Source organism: Balearica regulorum, chromosome 10 (genome assembly GCF_011004875.1).
Source record: "Balearica regulorum gibbericeps isolate bBalReg1 chromosome 10, bBalReg1.pri, whole genome shotgun sequence".
Classification (NCBI taxonomy): domain Eukaryota; kingdom Metazoa; phylum Chordata; class Aves; order Gruiformes; family Gruidae; genus Balearica; species Balearica regulorum.
The window spans coordinates 5,177,423-5,199,746 of record NC_046193.1 but is presented as its reverse complement, the minus strand read 5'-3'; the positions used below and the strand labels follow the sequence as shown (position 1 = coordinate 5,199,746).

General features: G+C 49.4%; 1 protein-coding gene across 7 annotated transcripts in view; it reads left to right on the top strand.

Annotated features, from left to right (window-relative positions):
* The window catches only part of RAD54L2 (RAD54 like 2), a 70,050-nt gene extending 49,652 nt beyond the window's left edge, over nucleotides 1-20,398 (top strand). For 4 of the 7 annotated variants that reach the window (XM_075762850.1, XM_075762851.1, XM_075762852.1 and 1 more), the window contains 19 exons: nucleotides 548-687; nucleotides 2,252-2,383; nucleotides 3,176-3,408; nucleotides 3,896-4,078; nucleotides 4,353-4,486; nucleotides 6,393-6,589; nucleotides 7,125-7,467; nucleotides 9,150-9,327; nucleotides 9,926-10,177; nucleotides 10,804-10,922; nucleotides 11,233-11,348; nucleotides 12,375-12,474; nucleotides 12,811-13,016; nucleotides 14,306-14,481; nucleotides 15,058-15,254; nucleotides 15,369-15,565; nucleotides 16,037-16,126; nucleotides 16,687-16,779; nucleotides 16,995-18,602. In XM_075762850.1, coding sequence (XP_075618965.1) covers nucleotides 548-687; nucleotides 2,252-2,383; nucleotides 3,176-3,408; nucleotides 3,896-4,078; nucleotides 4,353-4,486; nucleotides 6,393-6,589; nucleotides 7,125-7,467; nucleotides 9,150-9,327; nucleotides 9,926-10,177; nucleotides 10,804-10,922; nucleotides 11,233-11,348; nucleotides 12,375-12,474; nucleotides 12,811-13,016; nucleotides 14,306-14,481; nucleotides 15,058-15,254; nucleotides 15,369-15,565; nucleotides 16,037-16,126; nucleotides 16,687-16,779; nucleotides 16,995-17,983 — 4,075 coding nt within the window. In that variant the 3' untranslated portion in view covers nucleotides 17,984-18,602. Of the gene's footprint in view, nucleotides 1-547; nucleotides 688-2,251; nucleotides 2,384-3,175; nucleotides 3,409-3,895; nucleotides 4,079-4,352; nucleotides 4,487-6,392; nucleotides 6,590-7,124; nucleotides 7,468-9,149; nucleotides 9,328-9,925; nucleotides 10,178-10,803; nucleotides 10,923-11,232; nucleotides 11,349-12,374; nucleotides 12,475-12,810; nucleotides 13,017-14,305; nucleotides 14,482-15,057; nucleotides 15,255-15,368; nucleotides 15,566-16,036; nucleotides 16,127-16,686; nucleotides 16,780-16,994; nucleotides 18,603-19,560; nucleotides 19,738-20,292 lie in introns of those variants that run through there. The other 3 variants (XM_075762855.1, XM_075762856.1, XM_075762854.1) reach the window with 3 other exon arrangements.
* Nucleotides 20,399-22,324: the final 1,926 nt, after the last annotated feature.

Sequence of the window (22,324 nt, the reverse complement as noted above, 5' to 3'; positions counted from 1 at the left end):
TTCTGGAGTATTGAAAGTTACCTGTAAAAGTAAGGTGCTTTGACAGCATCCTTTGAAACAGTTGTTAAAGCCCTTAACAGGTTCCTGAAAAGACTATGTCAGAGGAGAATCAGGGGTATGACTTTTTGTGGAGGAATTGATGCCTTTCTTCCCATATATCTTCTTTGTGTGACTTTGTGCATTTTCTGTTTATAAACAGAAAATAGCAATAAATAACATCCTTTCAGATAGAAGAAGTAGTCTATGATAACCTAGACTAAGTATATACTTATCCACTCACATCTTTTCTCTTTTCATTATTTTGCTTCTGTCAAACTTTTTTTCTTTTCTGTGAGTAATAGTAGCATTATCTGTAGTTGGGAAGGACAGTCTTGAAACAGCTGTAGAATTTGTCTATAGCTTCTGGCGATGATGTTTCTAGTCTGTGTAGCTGACAGACTACCTGGAGCTTGTCAGTCATCTTTTGAGCCATCTGTACAGCCATTCAGGTTTTTGGAAGAAACTGAGTGTAACCAAATCATGTTTCTCTGTTTGCTCCTGTGTTCAGAAAGCTGTTGCGTGAGGACCAACTGGAAGCCGTGACAAAAGCAGCCCAGCAGGAAGAGTTGGAGAGAAGGAAACGGCTAGAGCAGCAGCGGAAGAATTATCCAGCCACTATCCCAACCGTACCCCTAGATTTTCTTCCTGGTAAGCAGTGGGAGATGCCACCTGAAGCAAGATTTTTTTTAAGGATAGAAGCTGAATGAAGAATGTAGTGCATGCTTGTCCATGAGAGGACAAGGGGTAATGGTTTTAAACTAAAAGAAGGTAGATTCAGATTAGATATAAGGGGAAAATTTTTTTACAATGAGGGAGGTGAAACACTGGCACAGGTTGCCCAGAGAGGTGGTAGATGCCCCATCCCTGGAAACATTCAAGGTCAGATTGGATGGGGCTCTGAGCAACCTGATCTAGCTGGAGATGACCCTGCTCATTGCAGGGGGGTTGGACTAGATGACCTTTGGAGGTCCCTTCCAACCCAAACTGTTCTATGATTCTATGTTGCACTTGAAAGTGCAAGTGTAAACTGTTGAAACGACAGTTCCAAACCACTCGTTGGTTCGGTGTAGTCAGTTCCACTTCTGAGCTAGTTCTGAATCAAGGTGCTGTGGCTGCATGGTGAAAGGTGCCAGGTAACTTTTGTTGAAGATATTGTGACAAGTTAATTGTGTGTAAGCAGGGTGGTTGAACTGGTCTCTCTTATCTTTCCAACTGGTATGGAAGCTTAAACAACTGGACTTGACAGAAATGCCATGTCCTTGGTCCAGATCATATTTGTACTGTGAGTGGTCTGGTAATGCATGGGTCTGGTACTAGGGATAGTGAACGATAGAGTGGGTGCACGTATATTCATGATGTAACCTTGTCCTTTCTTGCATGTTTCAGCAAGCAGTGACATAGCAGGCAGTATAAATGGTGAATATGTCATCTTGCATTGTCTTCTAACATGGATGATTTCAGTGATCTAGTTTATAGCGCAGCCTCTCAGACTGGTGTAAAGGGCAGAGAAGTGCAGTTGGAAGTTGTGTCGGGGGTAAGGAGTTCTTGAGTTGACTTTACCTCTTGAGAAAATGTATATTCTCCCTTAAGTGCAAGTGTTCAAGACATTTTTACATGGGGGGAAGGAATAAGAGCTGTTTAAAACACTTCAACTGTTGCGGAGTCGGTTGCAGCCCCAGCAGAGCATCGTTGCGTGCTGAGTCACTGCAGCGGTGCTTGTTTGGCCCTGTTAGCTAGCCCCTCTCCTCACATGGCAGTTCTTAAACATACCAACAAATGGTATTGAACAGCAAAAGTTGCGTATGATACGTGGGATATAATTATTAACGGTGTCCCTACTAACAAAGGGCAGTTATCATCCCTTCAGCAGTTGGTACTTTCTCTGCTGGATCAAAATAGCTTTTACTTCTGAAACCCAAGGGGAAAAAGACCAGGACTTTAGCGTGTTGCATGGTCAGTGTGCCCCAGCCAGGACATGCAATAGAGAGGGTGGCATCAGCAGTGGGCTATTGTTTCGGCATATTGAGAAAGGATATTGTGACCCAGGAAGCTGAGTCATAGTAGTATTGTAGACAGTGAGAGTCTGTTATGGAAAATTCCAGGGCTAAGTTGTTGGAGCAAAAGTGGAAGGAAATACTGTCTGGTTTTTGAACAGTTTTGTCTCCTTCCCCATTATTATGAATTACTTATTGTTTGTAATTTATGTTTGTAGAGGACATCGTTTTCAGAACAGCAGAGGCTACCCAGCTCCCCCCTCAGGTTCTGGCTGAGGAAGTGATCTGCCTGGACAGTACCAGCAGTGGCAGCGAAGATGATGCTAAAGGAAAAAATAGCATTAAAGATGGTAAGTGACTAATTGCCTGAGCATGGTCTTCTCACAATATGCTGTTTGTTGAGCCACAAGCTTCCTGTTTTCATCTAGTCAGATGCTCCAGTAGTGAATAACTTCAGATTTTCATAGACCTATTGGTTTCCAAATATATGGCCAGTTCTGACCTTTGAGTCCTAAACTGACATTTATAACCTGGCCTATCAGATGCTCCTGCAAACTACTGTTTATTTCTGCTTTATAAATGCACTTAAATTTGCTCAGTGCTCTGCTGAAGAATGCTTACGTGAGATGTGGCATCATCTCTCGTGTATAAAAGGAGCATCCGAGTATTCAGGTCTGTAACTGAAAGTGGGTTTTGTGTCCCTTGTCCCAAATGGATCTAACCTGACTCCTTTATACCACTCTGGTAGGGTACTTCTACCTGATTTCCTTAGTGGTCCTTAGACATTGTATCAACACATAAAATGCATGTCTGGGTTTGGGAATTAAGAGGACATATGGAGGAGAACATAAAACTTACAGAAATTGTCTCATGTTCTGTTTGGATCAGCCCAAATTAATGTTCTCTGAAAGATGGGGAAACTCAGGGAAATTTATGCTTTTATATCCTGGTCTGAGGGGCTTGATGTGTGCCTGTGTTGTGTCTGCTTGTTCAGAATAGCTCATTAGGCCAGTGTGGAATTGCAAAATGGGGTAGCCTTATTTTCCTAATATGATTTTTTTTTTTTTTTTCTCCATACATGATAAACCCTGACTTCAAGTTAACCTTTGCCCTTATTCTCTCCTGTTTTGGTTACTTTACAGAAGTGATTGAGCTGAGTTCAGGAGAGGATGATGCCCTCCAAATTGTGGACAGCAGTGACTCTAGTAATGAAGGGGAGGATGATGGCAGTGAAGAGAGCAGTGGCTCTCATGTGAATGATGCCTTAAATCAGTCAGATGCTCTGGGGCAAGTCATTGTCAACATCAATCATCCACCAAATGAGGACGACATTTTCCTGGCTCCCCAGCTTGCACACGCAGTAAAACCTCATCAGGTAGGCTTTATTAGCCTTGAAAATGCAATGAATTCAGGCAAGCCTGCCTTGTAATCTCAGCAGAACTTTGGTGAGCTCTGTGACCAGTCTGGTTGCGGTAGTGGCTGTTGTGGACAGTCAAATGATAAGGACAAATTAAAGGAAGGCCAGAGCTATGTATAACTTTGGCTGCTGTTATCTTCAGACCTTTGTACATTTAGATGAATGTTTTAAAAATGACGTTATGTTTATAAACAAACTAATCAACCCCAATTCAGATCCTCTGGCTACAAATGGATTTTGATTTATATTCCCAGGAAGTTTTATGAGTATCTAAAAATATTGACTTTCTGAGCCTTCCCTAGATTACTGTAGTGAACTTGAAACATACCCTTTGTATTTTCATGGTTTATGCAATCCCAATGTGCTTGTCACTCTGTAAATACATACCCATCTTGGGGTTTTTTTCCTCCCACCATTCTAATACCTTTTCTACTTTTCTGTCTAGATTGGTGGGATCCGATTCCTGTATGACAACTTGGTCGAGTCCTTGGAGAGATTTAAAACCAGCAGTGGGTTTGGGTGTATTTTAGCACATAGCATGGGCCTGGGCAAGACCATACAGGTCATCTCTTTCTTGGATGTACTTTTTCGGCACACGGAGGCAAAGACTGTTCTTGCCATTGTACCTGTAAGTAGCCCACGTGAAGGGCTGGCTGAGGGGCTTCCTTGCACTACTTCTTTCTTTGCGTAGAGAAGATTGATTGGTGTCCCATCTCATGTCAAGCTCTATCATACCCTTGCTGCTTTTCTTCCTCTCTCATTCCCTGTGTCCCTGAGTTTGCATGCTGTGATCTGCTCCTTCTGTCTGGGCACAGCTGGGTGTCATTCCCAGGGTCTCTTTTCTGCTCTTAAAATCCCAAGTGACTCAACTGGGTTTTTAATCCTTCCATGGCTTTTTTCAGGTGAATACGCTCCAAAATTGGCTAGCAGAATTCAACATGTGGCTCCCAGCACCTGAAAACCTTCCTGCTGATTATAACTCCAAAGAGATCCAGCCCCGCACCTTCAAAGTCCACATCCTGAATGATGAACACAAGTAGGTGCCAGTAAAAGCCCTTTTGAGCTCTTGGACTGTATCTTATGGAGCTGTTATCAGAATTGCTGTTGCAGACTGTTTAACTTGGGCTAACTCTGTGCCCTCAACTCCCAAATCTTCCCCGTTCTGCATTTGTTGTAGATGGTGTCTTGAGGCGAGGGTTTTAGTACCTAGGAGAGATTTACTGTCTCTTTCATTCGATATTTATATCTTGTGTGTACTTCTCACACTGCTGATGCACCTTTCTGTTTTTCCATGTATGCTGAGATCAGGAGCCCAGTTCCAGAGACAGAGCTACTTCTGCGGAGAGAAGTGCTATGGTTTGTTTCTGGTGGTACACTGCTAGTCCTGTCAGAGTCCTGGGATTCCTGAGGCATGTGCTCCCTGTACCACGTGTCTCTTGTGTTTTAAATGTGGGTTGGTTGTTTTTTTCCTGAGATTTTTCACACACTTAGGGATTCCTCTACCCGACACTGTGACTTTCTGTGAGTTGTGTTGTCCTTGAGGGATTCTGGCAAGTTATACAAAGCCTCCCTGTCCAGAAAGGGGAGATCAGTGATTGTAGTTACGGCCTGGTGTGGAGTGTATTCTTGGCTTGTGGATCTCTGCTTCTTTCTGGGTTGTTTCTCTTGCATGGATGTTGTGGTTTAACCCCAGCCAGCAACTAAGCGCCACAGAGCCGCTTGTTCACTCCCCGCCTCGGCAGTGTGGGGCAGAGAATCAGAAGAGTAAAAGTGCGAAAACTGCTGGGTTGATGTAAAGGCAGTTTAATAGGTAAATCAGAAGCCATACACACAAGCAAAGTAAAACAAGGAATTCATTCCCCACTTCCTGTTGGCTGGCAGGTGTTCAGCCATCTCCAGAAAAGCAGTGCTCTATCATGCATAATGGTAACTTCAGAGTGATGGTGTTTGTCTTCCCAACATCCCCCCTGCCTCTTTCCTCCTTCTCCCCCCCAGCTTTATATGCTGAGCATAATATCATATGGTCTGGAATATCCCTTGGGACAGTTGGGGTCAACTGTCCCAGCTGTGTCCCCTCCCAACTCCTTGTGCACCCCCAGCCTACTCGCTGGTGTAGTGGGGTGAGCAGCAGAAAAGGCCTTGGCTCTGTGTAAGCCCTGCTCAGCAGTAACGAAAACACCCTTGTGTTATCAACACTGTTTTCAGCCCAAATCCAAAACACAGCCCCCTGCTAGATATTATGAAGAAAATTAACTCTATCCCAGCCAAAACCAGAACAATGGATCAGGACAGCGTAGTGATCACATGTAGTGAGTAGATGTAGCTAGCACATCAGCTGTGTTCATACACTTACCTGTTGAGGTCTTCACCTCCTGGCTGTAATGTACTTTGAATCTGCTGATGCTACTCTAGCCATGTGCTTACTATTGGAAGGGATCTTGTGTGCTCTGGGAGGATTGAGTGAGGACAGTGTCTTGATCTGAACCAGTTCTGAGCAGGCTAGCAGGGAAAGAATAATTGAGGGACACTATCATTGGAAGAGACAACAAGGAATAAACGACTAGATGATTACAACCATGTACATTAGCGGCTCGTTCTGACAACGGTTTTTTGCAGAGGCAGTCTCCTGAACAGCTGTTTAAAAAGACTGCTCTCAAGTTTGATATGCTTTTGTACATGACAAACTTCTACAGCTCGGTTCCTGTAAGGATTTGTCATTCTCAACCCTGCTACTCATGGCACATAAAAGACTTTTTTCTTTTCCTCTGTACCAGACTGTCTCCTAAAGAAACTTCATTGTATTCCTCTGTCTAGTTTGATGTGAGAAAGTGCTTTAATTAATCGAATGGGTCTTTTTCCTCAGCAGACTCCAATTCCAGTGATTCAAACTGAAATGGGAGAGAAAGCTTACAGTTTGTTTGTTTTGTTTGTTCGTTTTGCAGGACAACAGCTGCACGTGCAAAGGTGGTGAATGACTGGGTGATAGAGGGTGGTGTGCTGCTGATGGGATATGAGATGTACCGTCTCCTCTCACTGAAGAAGTCCTTTGCCACTGGCAGGAAGAAGAAAACAAAGAAACAAGCTGGCCCTGTCATTATTGACTTGGATGAGGAAGACCGGCAGCAAGAGCTTCTGAAAGGTGGGAGGCCAGTCCTCGAGAGAGAAAGAGTGTGTGTGATCCTGTTGTCCAGCTGGCTATCAACTCTGGCAGCACAGGGAAACAACCTATAACTTGCTTTTAGCATCCCTGACATGATCAAACTTGCTGGATAGGATTGTGCCTTTGGAGACAGAAGGTTGTTGAGCTTTGATTGAGTCTTTCATTTCTTGCAATAGCTGCAAAGCAAGCATGGAAGTCAGTCCACCAAACTTGGAGATTTGTCTGTGTGAGATTTGCCAGTCTGATCTGATGCAAGACACCCAACTTGATGCAATGCAGGTCATTGAGCAGAAATCAAGGGACAGCCATGTCTGGTCGTTACCACATTATGCTAAATCAGAGCTAGTGTCTAGTCACATTTTATTTCCTGAATCAGCCTTGCTCTCTGCCACCCATAAATACTGCTTTTTTTGTCTTTCAGAACTGCATCTCTTTTTGTGAAGTTGGTGACCATATAAAACCAGAACTTTGTCTTATTCATCTCTAACTAACACTTAATGTTCCTTGTCCTCAGGGATTGAGAAAGCTTTGTCTCGCCCTGGCCCAGATGTGGTTATTTGTGATGAGGGACACCGGATAAAGAACTGCCATGCCAGCACTTCGCAGGCCCTGAAGAACATCCGCTCCCGTCGGCGGGTGGTGCTGACTGGCTACCCGCTCCAGAACAACCTCATTGAGTACTGGTGCATGGTAGACTTTGTCCGACCTGACTTTCTAGGCTCACGGCAGGAATTCAGCAACATGTTTGAGCGCCCTATCCTGAACGGGCAGTGTATTGACAGCACCCCTCAAGATGTCCGTCTCATGAGGTATCGCAGTCATGTCCTGCATAGCCTGCTGGAAGGCTTTGTGCAGCGGTGAGTCCACAAAGAGTTCTTAATGGTGTAGTCCATGGAAACATCTCCTTCATCCCAAATTAGCCTGCTAGTTTGCTGAGTTTACGAAGTACAGCTAATCATGCCGCCTTATAGAATCCTAGAATCATTTAGGTTGGAAAAGACCCTTAAGATTATAGAGTGCCACCGTTAACCCAGCACTGCCAAGTCCACCACTAAACCATGTCCCCAAGTGCCAAATCTACACATCTTTTAAATACCTCTAGGGATGGTGACTCAACCACTTCCCTGGGCAGCCTGTTCCAATGCTTGATAACTCTTTTGGTAGAGAGATTTTTCCTAATATCCAATCTAAACCTCCCCTGGTGCAACTTGAGGCCATTTCCTCTTGTCCTATTGCTTGTTACTTGGGAGAAGAGACCCACGCCCACCTGGCTACAACCTCCTTTCAGGTAGCTGTAGAGAGCAGTCAGGTCTCCCCTCAGCCTCCTTTTCTCCAGGCTAAACAACCCCAGTTCCCTAGGCTGCTCCTCCTCAGACTTGTGCTCTAGACCCTTCACCAGCTTCGTTGCCCTTCCAGCACTTCAATGTCTTGTAGAGAGGGGCCCAAAACTGAACACAGTACTCGAGGTGCAGCCTCACCAGTGCCGAGTACAGGGGGACGATCACTGCCCTAGTCCTGCTAGCCATGCTATTTCTGATACAAGCCAGGACGCTGTTGGCCTTCTCGGCCGCCCGGGCACATGGCTGGCTCATGTTCAGCTGGCTGTTGACCAACACCCCCAGGTCCTTTTCTGCTGGGCAGCTTTCCAGCCACTCTGCCCCAGGCCTGTAGCATTGCCTGGGGTTGTTGTGACCCAAGTGCAAGACCCAGCACTGAGCCTTTTTGAACCTTATATGTTTGGCCTCAGCCCATTGATAGAGCTCCTTAGGCTTCAGTTTTAAACAGGTACCTTATCTGTCTTTGTGGGAGGATCTTAAGCATACAGAGAAAACCACAGAAGAGATTCTTAGGTTAGCAGCTCCATATTTCTCTCCAAATCTCTGTCTTGTTCAATCTGTCAACTGCAAAGTGGCCCTTATGGCTCTGTTTTGCCTTGGGGGTAGAAGTAAAGTTGGTTTGCTTTGGTATCACAGACTCTGATAATGGAGAACAACACCTCTAACTGCACCAGAGTGACCTCAGGTTTATTTTGATGTCTTAATAGTTAATTTGGATGTGCACTTTCTGGCATCCTCTCTACCCAAGGATCTGAAAGTGTTTCACAAACCCTCAGTTATGAAAAGTGACAATGTCTCCACCACTCTGGAAACAAATCAGCTTTGTTTCTCAGATGAGGCTTCTAAGATGCTGGACCAGTGATTTGGATGGAATGTCTTAGTCATTGGCAGAGCTAAAAAGAGACCTTAGGTCTTATTTCTGTTTTTCAACTGCCATGGAAAACAGGACTTTCATCACCCTGTGACCTGTGCTAGAAGATTGTAACATTTGCGATCTCTGTAATTGTGCTTACAGTTGATATTTGGCTGCAGGGAGTGTATCTTGGAAGTGTCATGCGTTAGAGAAGCATGCAACTAGTGGTCTTTTTCCCTGCAGCCAGGTGGGCAAGAAGTCAAAATCTTACCCTACAGGCAGCCAGTCACAGAGAGATCAGATTGGGAAATCTGTTCCCTCTATTTATCTCTCTTTATTTCCTCCACAGGCGAGGCCACAATGTGCTGAAGGTTCAGCTTCCATCTAAGGAAGAACACGTCATTTTGGTACGTCTTTCGAAGATCCAGCGGGCCCTTTATACGGAGTTCATGAATCGGTTTCGAGATGCAGGCAACAGTGGCTGGCTGGGACTGAACCCACTCAAAGCTTTCTGTGTCTGTTGTAAGGTAGGTTTTGGCAGGAGCTGCAAAGAAATATTCTAATATGTAAGGGAAAGGCAGGAATATGAGTGAAATCAGAAGATAAAAATGTGGTTGGCCAGGTGCATCTTCTGTCCCCAGAATGCCTGGCAATGGCCCAGCAGAATTGTTATCCCCACTTTCAGATGGAGTGCAGGGATGTTAAATGTCTTGTTCAAATTTGTACAAGAAACCTGCAGCCATCAGCTGAACCGGGCTGATCCATTAACCGTTTACCTGCTGCAATGCAAACAAGCAGCTTCCTCTGCATTTGCTGCGTGGGGTGCGTAGTGGCCTTCTGTTTTGTTCTCAAGGAAAAAAACTTGGCAGTTTTAAAGTCAGGAGAGCCTTGGTTAGGGTGGCTGATACCTTGTGTCACGGCAGAGTCATGTTTTCTGTTTTCACTACCTTAATGCAGTCAGACTGGCTTGCTCTGCAGCGCCTTAGAGTTCCACGTGGGGATGGTGATGAGGTGATTGAAGTATTAGTTCTTTCCTTTGAGTAGTTGTGGGGCCTTTCAGTCCACAGCCATTAGCAAGCAACAGGCCAGCACAGGCCTAACGACTTTCTTTTCTTACCTCTTCAGATCTGGAACCATCCGGATGTGTTGTATGAAGCTCTGCAAAAGGAAAATCTAGCAAATGAGCAGGATTTGGATGTGGATGACCTTGGCACAGCAAGTACTAATTCCCGCTGCCAGTCTCAGGGAATTAAAGTGAAAACAGAGAGTAATGCTTTGGCACCGCCAGTTGGAGAAGCTACCAACAGCAAGTTCCTCCAGAGCGTTGGCTTCAACCCTTTTCAGGAGAGAGCAAATCAGGTCGTTACTTATGAGTGGGTGAGTACCACTGCTGGAAAACTTCATTTGGAGAGTTATGATAAACATAGGCTAGGTACTTACTCTCAAAGACTGTACCTCTTTTTGTTGGGGCAGTTTTCTGAACTAGAGCAAAGAAAAGACTCTTAAACAGAAGAGTTGGGGTTTTCTCTTACATTTTCTTTACCACAAAGCATCTTGATAAGCATGTCTGCATGGTGCTAGGTTGGGGTTTTGGGACTCTTGTGAGGCAGGAGTGCTGGCAGCACTCTTTTACACCTTTTTTTTTTTTTTTTTTTTTTCATCTGACCAAAAAGGCTGTGGACTTTGTTATTCTAAAAAAAGGTGTTAGGGTGAAGTTTAATCTAGGTAAGATGGTGGTAAATCTAGTGGGCTGGAGGAGAGGTCTTGAGATAGTCATGAGAGGTTTAGAGGATACTCATTCATCCATACACCAATAAATCTGTCATTTGGAACTTCTGGAATGGGAGGTAGCAGCAGTATTTGGGAGTAATGTTGTCACCTCGACCTGGCTGGATGTATACAACTTTTCTGCAATGACTTATTCCTCTCACCTTGAGACAGGATTGTTGAACTAAACAGGGAATGAGCAACTCCACCTGTAATAGTCTCCTGTTTCTCGGTAGGCCAAAGACATCTTGTGTGATTACCAGACGGGAGTCTTGGAGAACTCACCCAAGATGGTGTTACTGTTCCACCTAATTGAGGAAAGTGTGAAGCTTGGAGACAAGATCTTGGTCTTCAGGTAAGTGAAGTATTAACAGCTGGTCCTACAATCGCTAAATGCTGGAGTAGTTGGACCCCTCCTGGTTCTTAGGAGGTTGTTACATGGATTGAATGGCATGGCAGTTCCCCTTTTCTCCTTTGTTGTATTATAGCCTGGTTTTCCTCCATGGATTTTATACTTCTGCTGCTATCGAGTTTACTAGTGGGAGGTGTGCTGCCACAAACAGGGTTTGACAGCTGTCAGTGCTGTCGTGGTTGGGGAAGAGTTCTGATACTCCACTTTTGCAGCTGTGGGGGCTTTCTCCTGAACAGAGATCTTGGTTTTGCAGCCAGAGCTTGTCCACCTTATCTGTCATTGAAGAGTTTTTGGCAAAGAGACCAATGCCGAGTCCTCCAGGCTCAGATGGAGGGGTTCACAACTGGGTCCGAAACATCAACTATCACAGTGAGTGCAGCCAATCCTCCTCTCTTCTGGTGTGACACTGTTTGATCCTCTGTGACAGACTAATTCCTGAAAGTCACCCACCATCTTCTTGTAGTTGTCCCTGGGTGTAAAAATGCTCTTCTGAAGCATTCTTCTGATGAAGAGTCTTTCCAATTGTTCTTACTTTAGTTGCTTGGGAAGACAATGTCAGTTTGACAGCAACTAACTGATAATTTCTAAATCCTGGTTTTGATATCTTACTCAGAAGAAGTTAGACATCTTTAACATCTCACTTATGCACTAGTGCTTTTTTAAGTTGTAAAAAATACTTTTTGCTTTTTCTTTGGCTATTTTCTAGATCTTACTTCCCAAACCAGAATCACTGTGGAATGCTTTCACTAGCTTGTGGCTGTGAATTCCTCCTCCCGTCTTCCCCAGCTTTAAATCTTGTTCTGGCATGGGTTGTTGCTTTGTGTGGCTACTTCACAGGCCAGAACTGAGAGGAGTGGTGGATATGGTGTTCCTGATTTTTGCAGAGCTGCCAGAAGCAAGGTGCTGCCCAGGAACAGACACATGATACCCCCCTGCACTCCTTTAGACCAGTACTCTCTGTCCTCAGATCCAGTCTATGGGTTTTGCCAACGGCTTTCACAATTCTGCTTTCTCTTGGTTCCTCAAGCTTCCAGCATACGTGAGGCCTTTGTGCCTGCTGCTCTTGCTTGCTTCTAGCTTGCCTAATACAGAGCTTTAATGTGTGCTGGGAGTGCTTTAATTTTGTAGCACTCCCTGTCTTGGCCTTGCCAAGCTCAAGTAATGTTTTGCTTGGTCTTTCAGTTGAACAAATCCTAACCTGGCTGGCTGCATTGCACCTGCCTGGCTGGGCAAATTAGACATATGGAGAGGAGGTCCTAGAGTGCATGACTTGAGGAAGACCTAGAATTGGTTGGGAACCAGTGCCAGAGCTCAGTGTTTGGGAAGTGGGTTTGTTCTGATGGGATTCCCCCAAACATACAGAGCTTTTAAACATGTCCTTAATTTCCTTCTCAGGACTGGATGGCAGCACCTCTGCCTCAGAGAGGGAACGACTGATTAACCAGTTCAACGACCCCAGCAACACCTCTGTTTGGCTCTTCCTTTTGTCCACGCGGTAAGTTGGCTGGAGCAGAAGGGCGCAGTGCAGGACTCATGCTGACGCTCTGCATGCCTATGGGTTTTCAGTTCTTAAAATTCTTTCACAGTGTGCTTTCAAGATTCTATGGGATGATAGTGCCATCTGCTTCTGAATTCCCCAGAGGAGCAGGATTTTAGCCTTAGCCCTCAGCAACAACTTAACAATAGTCTTGGAAACCAAACATGAGTTTGAAGTTGCCTGAGGGAACTTTTCGTAGACACCTCATGGACTCTTGGCTGTGATGTCTGTCCCTGACTAGAAACTTTGAAAATTAACCAAGGCAGCAATTTGAATTTTGCCTTTAATTTCCAGCGCTGGATGTTTGGGTGTCAACCTCATTGGAGCAAACAGAGTGGTGGTGTTTGATGCTTCTTGGAACCCGTGCCATGACGCCCAGGCTGTGTGCCGAGTGTACCGCTACGGGCAGAAGAAGCCATGCCACATTTACAGACTGGTTTCTGATTACACCCTTGAGAAGAAGATCTATGACCGTCAGATCTCTAAGCAGGGCATGTCAGGTAAGTGTGAATATTGGTGCTCCACTCTTGGCTTTCGCTCCTTTTGGCTCCTTCAAGTCCTCTTTCTGTGGGGTTTGTAACTATTTTTTTTAAGGTTGAAAATGAAACAGCCAAAGTAGTGACAAGACACGTTATCTTAGGGCTATGTTTGATATTTTTGAGTTGATGGTGACATGAGACCCTGTAAGAAATGCAGGGCAGAGCAGTAAGGGTTGTAGAGCTAGCATCCTGCAGCAGGGTTGTGCTACCAGTTCAATGCACAGCCATTTATCTTCCTTGCTACTCTCCTGGTTACTATAATAGACTAGGGGTGTGGGGAGTGCTCATCCTGTTTTCCCCTGTGCCTGAGTGTTACTTGTCTTAAACTGGGCATTACTTATTAAATAGCTCTGTACCTTCATTTCTCCAGCAGCAAGAGAGGGAAAATAGCCAAATTTATATATATGTGTGTATATATAGAGAGAGATACCTTTGACAGTGCTTACTTAAGAGCCCAGAATAATGAATTCATTCTGGTTCTGACCTGCCCTTGTACCAAAAGTATCTTTTGTGCTGGCTTGTGCCAGCTGTCAAGCTGGTCTTGTACAACAGGCAGCTGAGGGTTGTGGTGACCCAAAAAGAGTTCTGCTGCCTGTGTCCTCCTTTGTCTTGAAGCCCAATTCCAGAGGCAGCAGCCCAGCATGATTGGCTCAGTATGCTCTTACACTCGAGATGGAGTCCCCTGGCAGCTGGCCTGGCTCCCAGGAGAGTCCTGGCTGTAGATGTTTTCTCCGTGTGCTCCCATTTGCCCTGTGTGCGGGAAGGAACATCCAAGGAGAACTTTTGGGCTCTTGTGAGAGGGAGTGTGGCTGCTTTTCTGACTCAACAGAGTTCTGTTAATTTCAGCACCTCGTTATTAACTTGACCCTTTTTGGTGGGATTTGTGGGAGGGCAGGTACTTATGTGGCTGCAGTTCTGTCCCAGGGCTTGTATGTTTTCAGCCTTGCGATGTGAGATGGAACACCATCTGTAATTAGCTTCCTGTTCCTACATGCCAGGAGCTCTGTGACCTGCACTGCATTGCTGTGCAGTCTGGAGCACAAGGCACTTGTCAGCCTGACTTGGTCAAACAGGCTCATCTCTGATGTGGCTGATGATTTTTCTCCGTGCCCTGACATTTACAGAAGGCTCCTGAGGATTGTGCAGATTGCAAGGAGGGAGCTCTATTAGGACAGGAGTGTAGGAAGGGCAGCAGGCAGCAGTACCTCTCTCTTCCCTTCTCTGCTCACTTCATTTCCTCTCTTTTCCAGATCGGGTGGTGGATAATCTGAACCCAGTGCTGAACTTCACCCGACGGGAGGTGGAGAACCTGCTGCATTTTGTGGAAGAGGAATCCGACCCTGCTCAGCTTTCCCTCAATCCAAGCAAGATGAAGGAGTCTGTTCTACAATTAGCCTGTCTCAAGTATCCTCACCTCATCACCAAGGTAAGACCAACCTGCTTCCTTGCTAGCAAAACACCGCACAGGCAGGAGGAGGTCTGAAGGAGTCGGACTGTGTGACAGGGGCATGGTGGCAGGAAGGACACATCTGTGTGCTGGTGGGAATAGATAGACAATCCTCTAGAGAGGGCCCTAAGAGCCCTGCCCTTCCCTACAACACCTTCTCCACATTTAAAGCCATATCTGTCCTGGACAGATTTGGGGGCAGGTTGTACCTGCACCCCTTCCTTCAACTTGGTGCTGGGCGGGAAGGTGGCAGTGGTATATCCCAGCTCACTGCCAACTGTCTTCCTGGGGTGGCTTTAACACGAAGCTGGGACAGCTAGTGCTTGCCTGTGTTGTGAAGTGTTTCACTGGTGGGGTGGTGCTGCAGAGTGGGCCTGTGGTCAGGTGCCACACACGCTTCGCCATGACCAGCTCTGCCTCCCAACTCCCCTCTTCCCTGCTCCAGCCCAGGATGGAGACAGTGCTGATGCAGGGACCAGGTTGCTGCCATTTGGGGCATGTTGGTTCCCTCTTGCGGTATGTTGATGTCAAAACCTCAGTGCTGTGGGGTTGCAGGAGCCTTTTCAGCATGAGTCACTGCTGATCGACCGGAAGGAGCACAAGCTGACCAAGGCAGAGAAGAAAGCAGCCAAGAAGAGCTATGAGGAGGAAAAGCGCGCATCCGTCCCCTACACCCGGCCGTCCTACGCACAGTATTACCCAGCCAGTGACCAGAGCCTGACGAGCATCCCTGCCTTTAGCCAGAGGAACTGGTGAGTATCTGCCTCTTCCCCTTCTTCCCAGGCTGTAGACATGAAATGAGGGAGCAGAGGACGCTTAGCCCTGTCAGTGGGGGCACTGCACTTTCTTCCCTCCTCTCCCACTAGGCGACCAGCCCTCAAGGGTGAGGACAAGCCAGTGGCAAGCGTCCGCCCAGTTCAATCCACCCCCATTCCTATGATGCCCCGGCATGTCCCCATGGGCAATGCAGGATCAACCTCAAGTTCCAACCCCGCTGTCAACTTCCCCATCAACTATCTACAACGAGCTGGTGTCTTTGTGCAGAAGATTGTCACCACCACAGGTGAGTTGCTGATACTCACAGTGAGTTGAATTATGATAGCCACGGTGAACTGAGGAGCAGGGTGAGATGTTGATGCCCACATAGGCTGTGGGCAGATGGGCATTCGAGCCACTGATACTGCCTCTACATTTGAGCAGTTCCCTTGTACCTGGAGGACTTTGCCTGCAAGGGACATGGGCCTGGCAGGTTGTTGGGAGTGAGCTCCCTGTGAGTGGGCCTGCAATACTGTTGCCAGTTGTCTCTTCTGGGATAGGGGAGGTGCTGTGCCAGAGCTGTGTGGCTTTTGCTTCCTCAGAGCCTCTGCTGCCTTCCTATGCTGCTCAGAAATAAACTCAGGGCTGGCTTCTAGCACAGCACATATGAGAGACAACTGCACTGCAAGCAAAGGGGTTAGGTGTTGCACCTCCCCATTCCTGACTGTGGCTGGCATGTAATTTCACAGGCACTGTTCTGTTTTTCCCCAACTCCCAGATATTGTGATTCCGGGTACAAACACATCCACTGATGTACAGGCAAGAATCAGTGCTGGTGAGAGCATCCACATCATCCGAGGGACGAAAGGTAAGTCTGTCTGTCTTGGTAAGACTTGTGGATAGGGTCCTAGCCAATGCTAATGAGCAAAGAAAAGGATGTAAAAGCATGAATCTGTCCCTTGAGAGGAAAAGAGACAAGAAGGGGAGGAGTTCTGGACTCTGCAGTGACTCTGTTGCAGCCAACGCTTTGGGTGTGCTGTTGTAGCTGACGTTTCAGGGCTGTTGGAGCTGTGGCTGCTGCTGCCTCTGAGAGGAGCTGTTGAACTTTGTGGCTGGGTGTCTCGTTCTCACAAAGCCCACTGCATTGGGGCACCCAAACACTTCCCGGTGTTTGCTCCCAGAGCAAACTTAGTCCCAAGTATGGAGTTCCACATTTCCCACCGGCAGTACGTTGGGAAGTGGTGAGCTCCAACCCGGGAGAGCTGGAAGGGTGGAAATGAGGAGTGAGGAAGGGGGCAGAACCCCCCCCACTGATCTCCCTGCATGGTCTGTGGGCTGGCCTTATGCAGCACTGCTGTCCTGTTCCTGCCCAGACAGCCACACGGAATCATGGAAACCATGAATGAAGTTGTTCTGTCTCTGTTCCAGGGACGTATATCCGGACCAGCGATGGACGGATTTTTGCTATCCGGACCACTGGGAAGCCGAAGGGCAATGAAGACCGTCGGACAGCTGCCTCAGGTAGGGGCTTGTGAGCACTGTGTGAGGCTTGCTCGTGTGCTTTCCTACCCAAGTGTCTAGGGTGGTGTTCCCTGGCTGCCTTCCATCATGCCTCTGTTCAGAGCTGACCCCACAATCTTCCCATGATATCCCCGCCTTCCTTTCCACTGTTGCTTGTTGGCCCTCAGGTTTTTCTCCAAGGTTCTTTCTCACCTGCTCCATCTCCTTGTCTCCAGGCTCCCAGAGCTCATCACTGGAGTCCACAAGCAACGGCAGACACAGTGCCTCATCACCGCAGCTCCCCAGTGCGGAGGAGCTCACTCGGCCCATATCCCCCGACAGCCCCGAGATTATCAGCGAGCTGCAGCAGTACGCGGAGGCGGCGGCTGCCCGGGAGTCCCGGCACAGCTCTCCCAGCACCAACGCAGCGCAAGGCCACCCTGCTCGCACGGACAACGCGCCCGGCTTAGCAGCCCGAGGAGCTGAGCAGCGCGTGGGGATTCACTGCATGGCTCCCTCCGTGTCTTCAGCCCTGCCGGCCACCAGCCAGCACGTCGATGGCCACTCAGTGTTGGACTTACGGGGCAACAAGCGCAAGTCGACCTCGCCATCGGCTCCGGAGGAGCAAGCCCGCAGGCAGCAGAAGAAGCGCCAGTTGCCATCATCCGTGCAGCCGTACGAACACGGGTACCCCGTCTCTGGTGGGTTCGCCATGCCTCCTGTCTCTTTAAACCACAACCTAACCCATCCATTTGCCTCCCAACCAGGAAACTCCTTGTACATGGGCACTGGCTCCTCTTATTACCAGCTGCCCAATTTACTCCCAGACCCTCATCTGGTGTTCCCTGTGACTACTGACCCTCTGCTGACAGCCGGCACCGCCAGCTCTTCTGCTGCTACCTCAGCCACCGCCAGCGTCCCCTCATTCATGCTAAACCCTTCTCTGACGGGGGTGCTACCCAATTACTCGCTTCCCTTCACGCAGTCACTCTTGCCCGAGCCCAGGATGTTTGCTCCTTTCCCAGCCCCCGTCTTGCCTAGCAGCCTTCCCAGGAGCATGGCATCTGCCTACCCTGGCTACATGTCCCCTCACTCGGGCTACCCGGCCGGGGGCCTCCTTCGGTCCCAGGTGCCTCAGTTTGAATCCCAGGAGGTCCCAGAGGTGGGATGCAGCTCTAATGACGAGGACAAAGACGACGATGTTATAGAGATCACAGGGAAATAAATGGGCCCAGCTCCTGCTCGGTCTCAGCTCCGCCAGGAGGCAAAAATTGCAGGACCTTTTTGGGAGTCAGGATTTCCCCTCTGGGCCGCGGCAGTGGGTGGAGAAGGATGCGAAGGGTGTGGCGTGGGGGTTGTTTTGTTCTTTTCGTTTTGTTTTGTTGTTTTTTAGCTGTCAAGGTCTGAATTGTATTAGGGGTTGGGAGATGGGAGGGGGATAGAGTGGACCTGCGAGGGCTGGGGGAGCAAGAGCCAGGGGAGGAGGGAAGCAGCAATGCAAACCATAGGAGTGCCTCCCTCCCACGCTCTGTCTGTCTGTCTGTCTCTGTTCTCTGTCTTGTCTGGAAGGGGGAGATTTGGTGTTGCAAGTCACTGCCCTTCTCAGGCCTGGAGGCACGGGCTTGACCGCTGGCAGGGCCGAGCTCCCTCTCACACGAACTGCCTTATCTGTGAACTTCTCTCACTCCGGGAGGTGTGGGCCGGGGGGGGGGGGGGCGACTCCAACAGAGGTTGGAGACAAAGCGTTTTTACTGGGGAGGGAGCGGGGGGGCTTCTATGTCGTGTGTGTTGGGGCAGGGGGGGATTGATGTAAAAAAAAAAAAAAAAAAGAAGAAAAAAAGAAAAAAAACCCCAACCCATCCCACAAACAATTTGTCATCCTCTTCAAATTCACGTGAAACTAGTGTGAGGGCTCCAGGCGGGCTCCTGCCGCAGCGAGGAGGGCAGGGCTCTGGTGGGGGGCTCCCCCGGTCCCTTCGGGAGGGTCCCGTCCAAGGTAGGTTGGTCCTGTGCTTCTGATGCCAGCTCTGTGTGCCAGATGAGTGAAGCAATCCCAGACGTCTTGGTGGCTGTAGGAGGGGAATCCTGGTGACTTCCCCAGCTCCACGGCCCTGCCAGGCTGTGTGAAGGCCGTGTCTCGCCCTGCCGTGGCCCACCACATCTGGAGGTGGGTGGGCTCACTGCTGCTTCTCCGCTGCACCAGGCAGTGGAGAAGATTGGGAGGGAACACTAGACCCAGTGCCTGTTGCTGTTGAACCTGTGATTGGAGCGACTTCCCCCTGCACAGAATCTCTACATTAATTTATTTCATGAAGACGTAATATTTATTGTTTGGGGCACTCTTTCTTTCTACTTTTAAATTAATTGCCATATTGAAAAAAAATAAAATGCTGGCCTCTATCATGCAGTGGTTGCTTGTTGGGTTGTCTGTGTGGGGAGAAGCAGCCGGTTGACCAAAGCATAGCCTAGAAGCAGGGCCAGCTTGCCTGTAGCTGTGACTCGTGTTGTGTTGGCTGGATGTGCCCCATCAGGAGATCATGCCAGAGCAGGGAGGTGCTGCTCCGGGTGTTCTGCACCAGCCAGAGGGAGGATGGAGTCATAGAATGGTTTGGGTTGGAAGGGACCTTAAAGCCCATCTAGTTCTAACCCCTCTGCTGCGGGCAGGGACACCCTCCACTAGACCACGTTGCCCAAAGCCTCATCCAACCTGGCCTTGAACACTTCCTCGTCGAGAGTAGCACGTGTTGGGAGGCCGGAGCATGAGCAGACCCTTACCGGAGTCCTCTTGTCGTGTTGGGGCAGGTGGAGGAGCACGTGTGGAAGTCTGCTGTGCTCATTCCCAGTGAGGAGGAGGAGGGCTGTGAGGCATGCGGAGTTGGGAAGGCAGAGCTCCTGCCGGGGAAGCGCCTGTCCCCACGCAGGGAGCGGCACTCAGCCCAGCCCCGCTCTGCCCCACGCGTGTGCAGAGGCTGGCCCTGGCCCCCCCAGCAAACGCGCTGGCTGCTCGCCTCGGTGCCAGGGCTCCTAAGGAGAGGCTGGGCTTAGTGTGTGTGACTGAATTGTGCGAACGCGTTAGGGTGAAGACTTGAAATCTGGGAATCTCCGTGTCACATCTGGATGTCACCAGCCAGATGTGCTCTGGAGCGTGGCCAGGACCTCGGAGCAGTGGTAGCTGGTAGGGGACCTCTCAGGCCATGGAAGCTGCAGTCGCTGGTGTTTGCTGGGACCAACTAAGTGTAGGAAAGGGCAGGATGTCCTCACATCCTCCATCGAAGGGGCACTGGAAGATGGGGACCTTCTTTCCTGAGAGAGAGAGAGAGGGGTGTGTGTGCACGTGTGTGTTACAAAAACATAATAAAAAATGTTACGGGGCTTTCCTAGTGTCTTTCTCTGTTTAATGGACATTGTCTGTCAAACATAATCACACCATTCATAGAAGCCTTAGATCAACAGTTTAGCTATGCAAATTATTTTAATTATTTTTTTTTAAAAAACAAACATTAAAATAGTGCTTTCTTCTTTAACATATCCTAGGAGTTGAAAACCGAGGGGTTCTGAGCAAACTGCTGGACAACTTGTCTTTGGATGCACCATGGAAATAAAAATCAAACCCCCCCACAAAAGTAACAAAGCAAATTAACTGATGGTGTTCATGCAAGTTTCTCCAAAGACTTGACAGTGCTGCATCTGTGAGTCATGCCCTCCTGTGCTCTGTGTGTCCACCTCATGCACAACCCTGTGACACTGATTGTATGACGAGCTTGCCCAGATGTCCGTTGCATCCCTGTGAGGCTGTCAGTTTTCCGGTGGATTTGGGGAATGGACCTAGGCAAGGGCTTTCCTTGTCGAGAGTAGCAAGTGTTGAGACCCGCGGGCACGTGTGGGAGGCCGGAGCGTGAGCAGAGCCTCACCAGAGCCCCGCCGCGGCACCGGTCCTCGCTCGTGGTGGTCAGGGTAGTGGGGTTCATCCAAGGGACCCTCCGGAGTCCTCTCTGAGCTGGGTTTTTCTGTGGCTCTGTGCCGAGACGAGGCGTGAAGATTCGGCTGGAGGCAGTTGGCACCGCAGCTCTGGATATGGTGCCTGTAACTGCACGCCATTTTCTCTGCTCCTTGCCTCTCCAGGAGAGCACCCGGGGCTTCCTGAGCAGGTCCTGGTGCAGTCCCAAGCTGCTGTCTGCTGTCCTCCCCAGGGTCCCCAGCATAGCCCATGCCCTGTGGCCACAGGGGCTGGAGGCGGCTGGTGCTCGGCCACCACAGGGCACGGGCTTCATGCCACGGGCTGGCCATTAACCTCCCGGCACTAGGGCGAGGTGCGAGGGCTCTCCTGGCTCCTGCCTGGCCACGCTGGCTTGGAGAGCCCTCGCCACCCTCCCATGGTGCGGCTGCCTGCCGGATGCGACCCGCTGCAAGGAGATTCCTCTGGCTGGCAAACATCCGTGGCTCCAGGCGGCCGCAGCACCACGTCCCTGCGCAGCAAGTGCCTGAGCGGAGCCCCAGCCGCCCTCCCCGAGCGCGGCGGTGCGGTGTGGCACCTCTCTGCCCCACGTACCAGCCCTGAGCACCCCCTTAACAGGGGGCCGGGTTCCCTGGGCCCCGTCAGAGCCTCGGTTGAGAGGTGGTTGCAGAGATGGCAATGATGGGTCCGGGGGGGGGCTGGCAGTGACTGGGGCTGCTCCAAGGCGACCGGAGGCACCTGCTCTCCCACGGCACTGTGGGAAGAATTTCTTCTGCCCCACAGAAGCCACAAGGGTGCGTGGGTTATCCAGGGGCTTTCCGAGTGGGGGGACCTCTTGGAGCCCCAAAGCTCCTCTCCTGTGGGACTCCCTCCCCCCCTCATCTGCCCTCCACAGGCTTTCCCCCTCTTCAGCATGTGGTTCTGCTGCAGAGGGTCCCATCTCGGTTTTCCTGAGCCTGAACAGGGGCTTTCCCTGCACGGGTTAAATTTTTCTTTTGCTGCTGAATTTCTGTCTCTAAATGACCGGATGGAAGCAGCTGCCAGTTCACAGCAGGGCTGCGGGTGACACTGAGGACAGCAGTGCAGGACTCTCTGCTGAGGTTTTTGGACACTAAGGTGGATTTCTGAGCACAGCCCAGAGGCCGTGGCAGAGCCGCAGGAGCCTCGGGAGCAGCCAGCTGCCCTCCATGTCGGCACCCAGCCCTCAGCCCTTCCCTTAGGTGGGAGGTTTCTGCTCCTGGGGACAGTCAGGCGAAGGCTGGGTACCGCTGTGGGACACGATGGCACGGGGAGGGCTGCGGCTGCCATGCGCCCTGGTCTCGGTGGTCTTGTTCCCTTCCCACCAGTGCGGCTCTGGGGGCACTGTGGAGGGGCTGCGGGGTGGGGGCAATGCAGCCCAGCCTGGCCCATGGCGCATCCGCAGCACGTTTGGCCCCCGGAGCCCTGGGAGGTTGGTGGGGTGGATGCAGGTACTCACAGAAAGCAAATATTCCGGCAAGCAAAGGACAGGATTTCCACGGGGGCTTCGCTAGAAACGATGTCTACTTTGGCTTAATGATGTCAGCAGTGGCAGAATGCAAGAGAATTGCTGTTGGTTTGTGGATGGCTTCC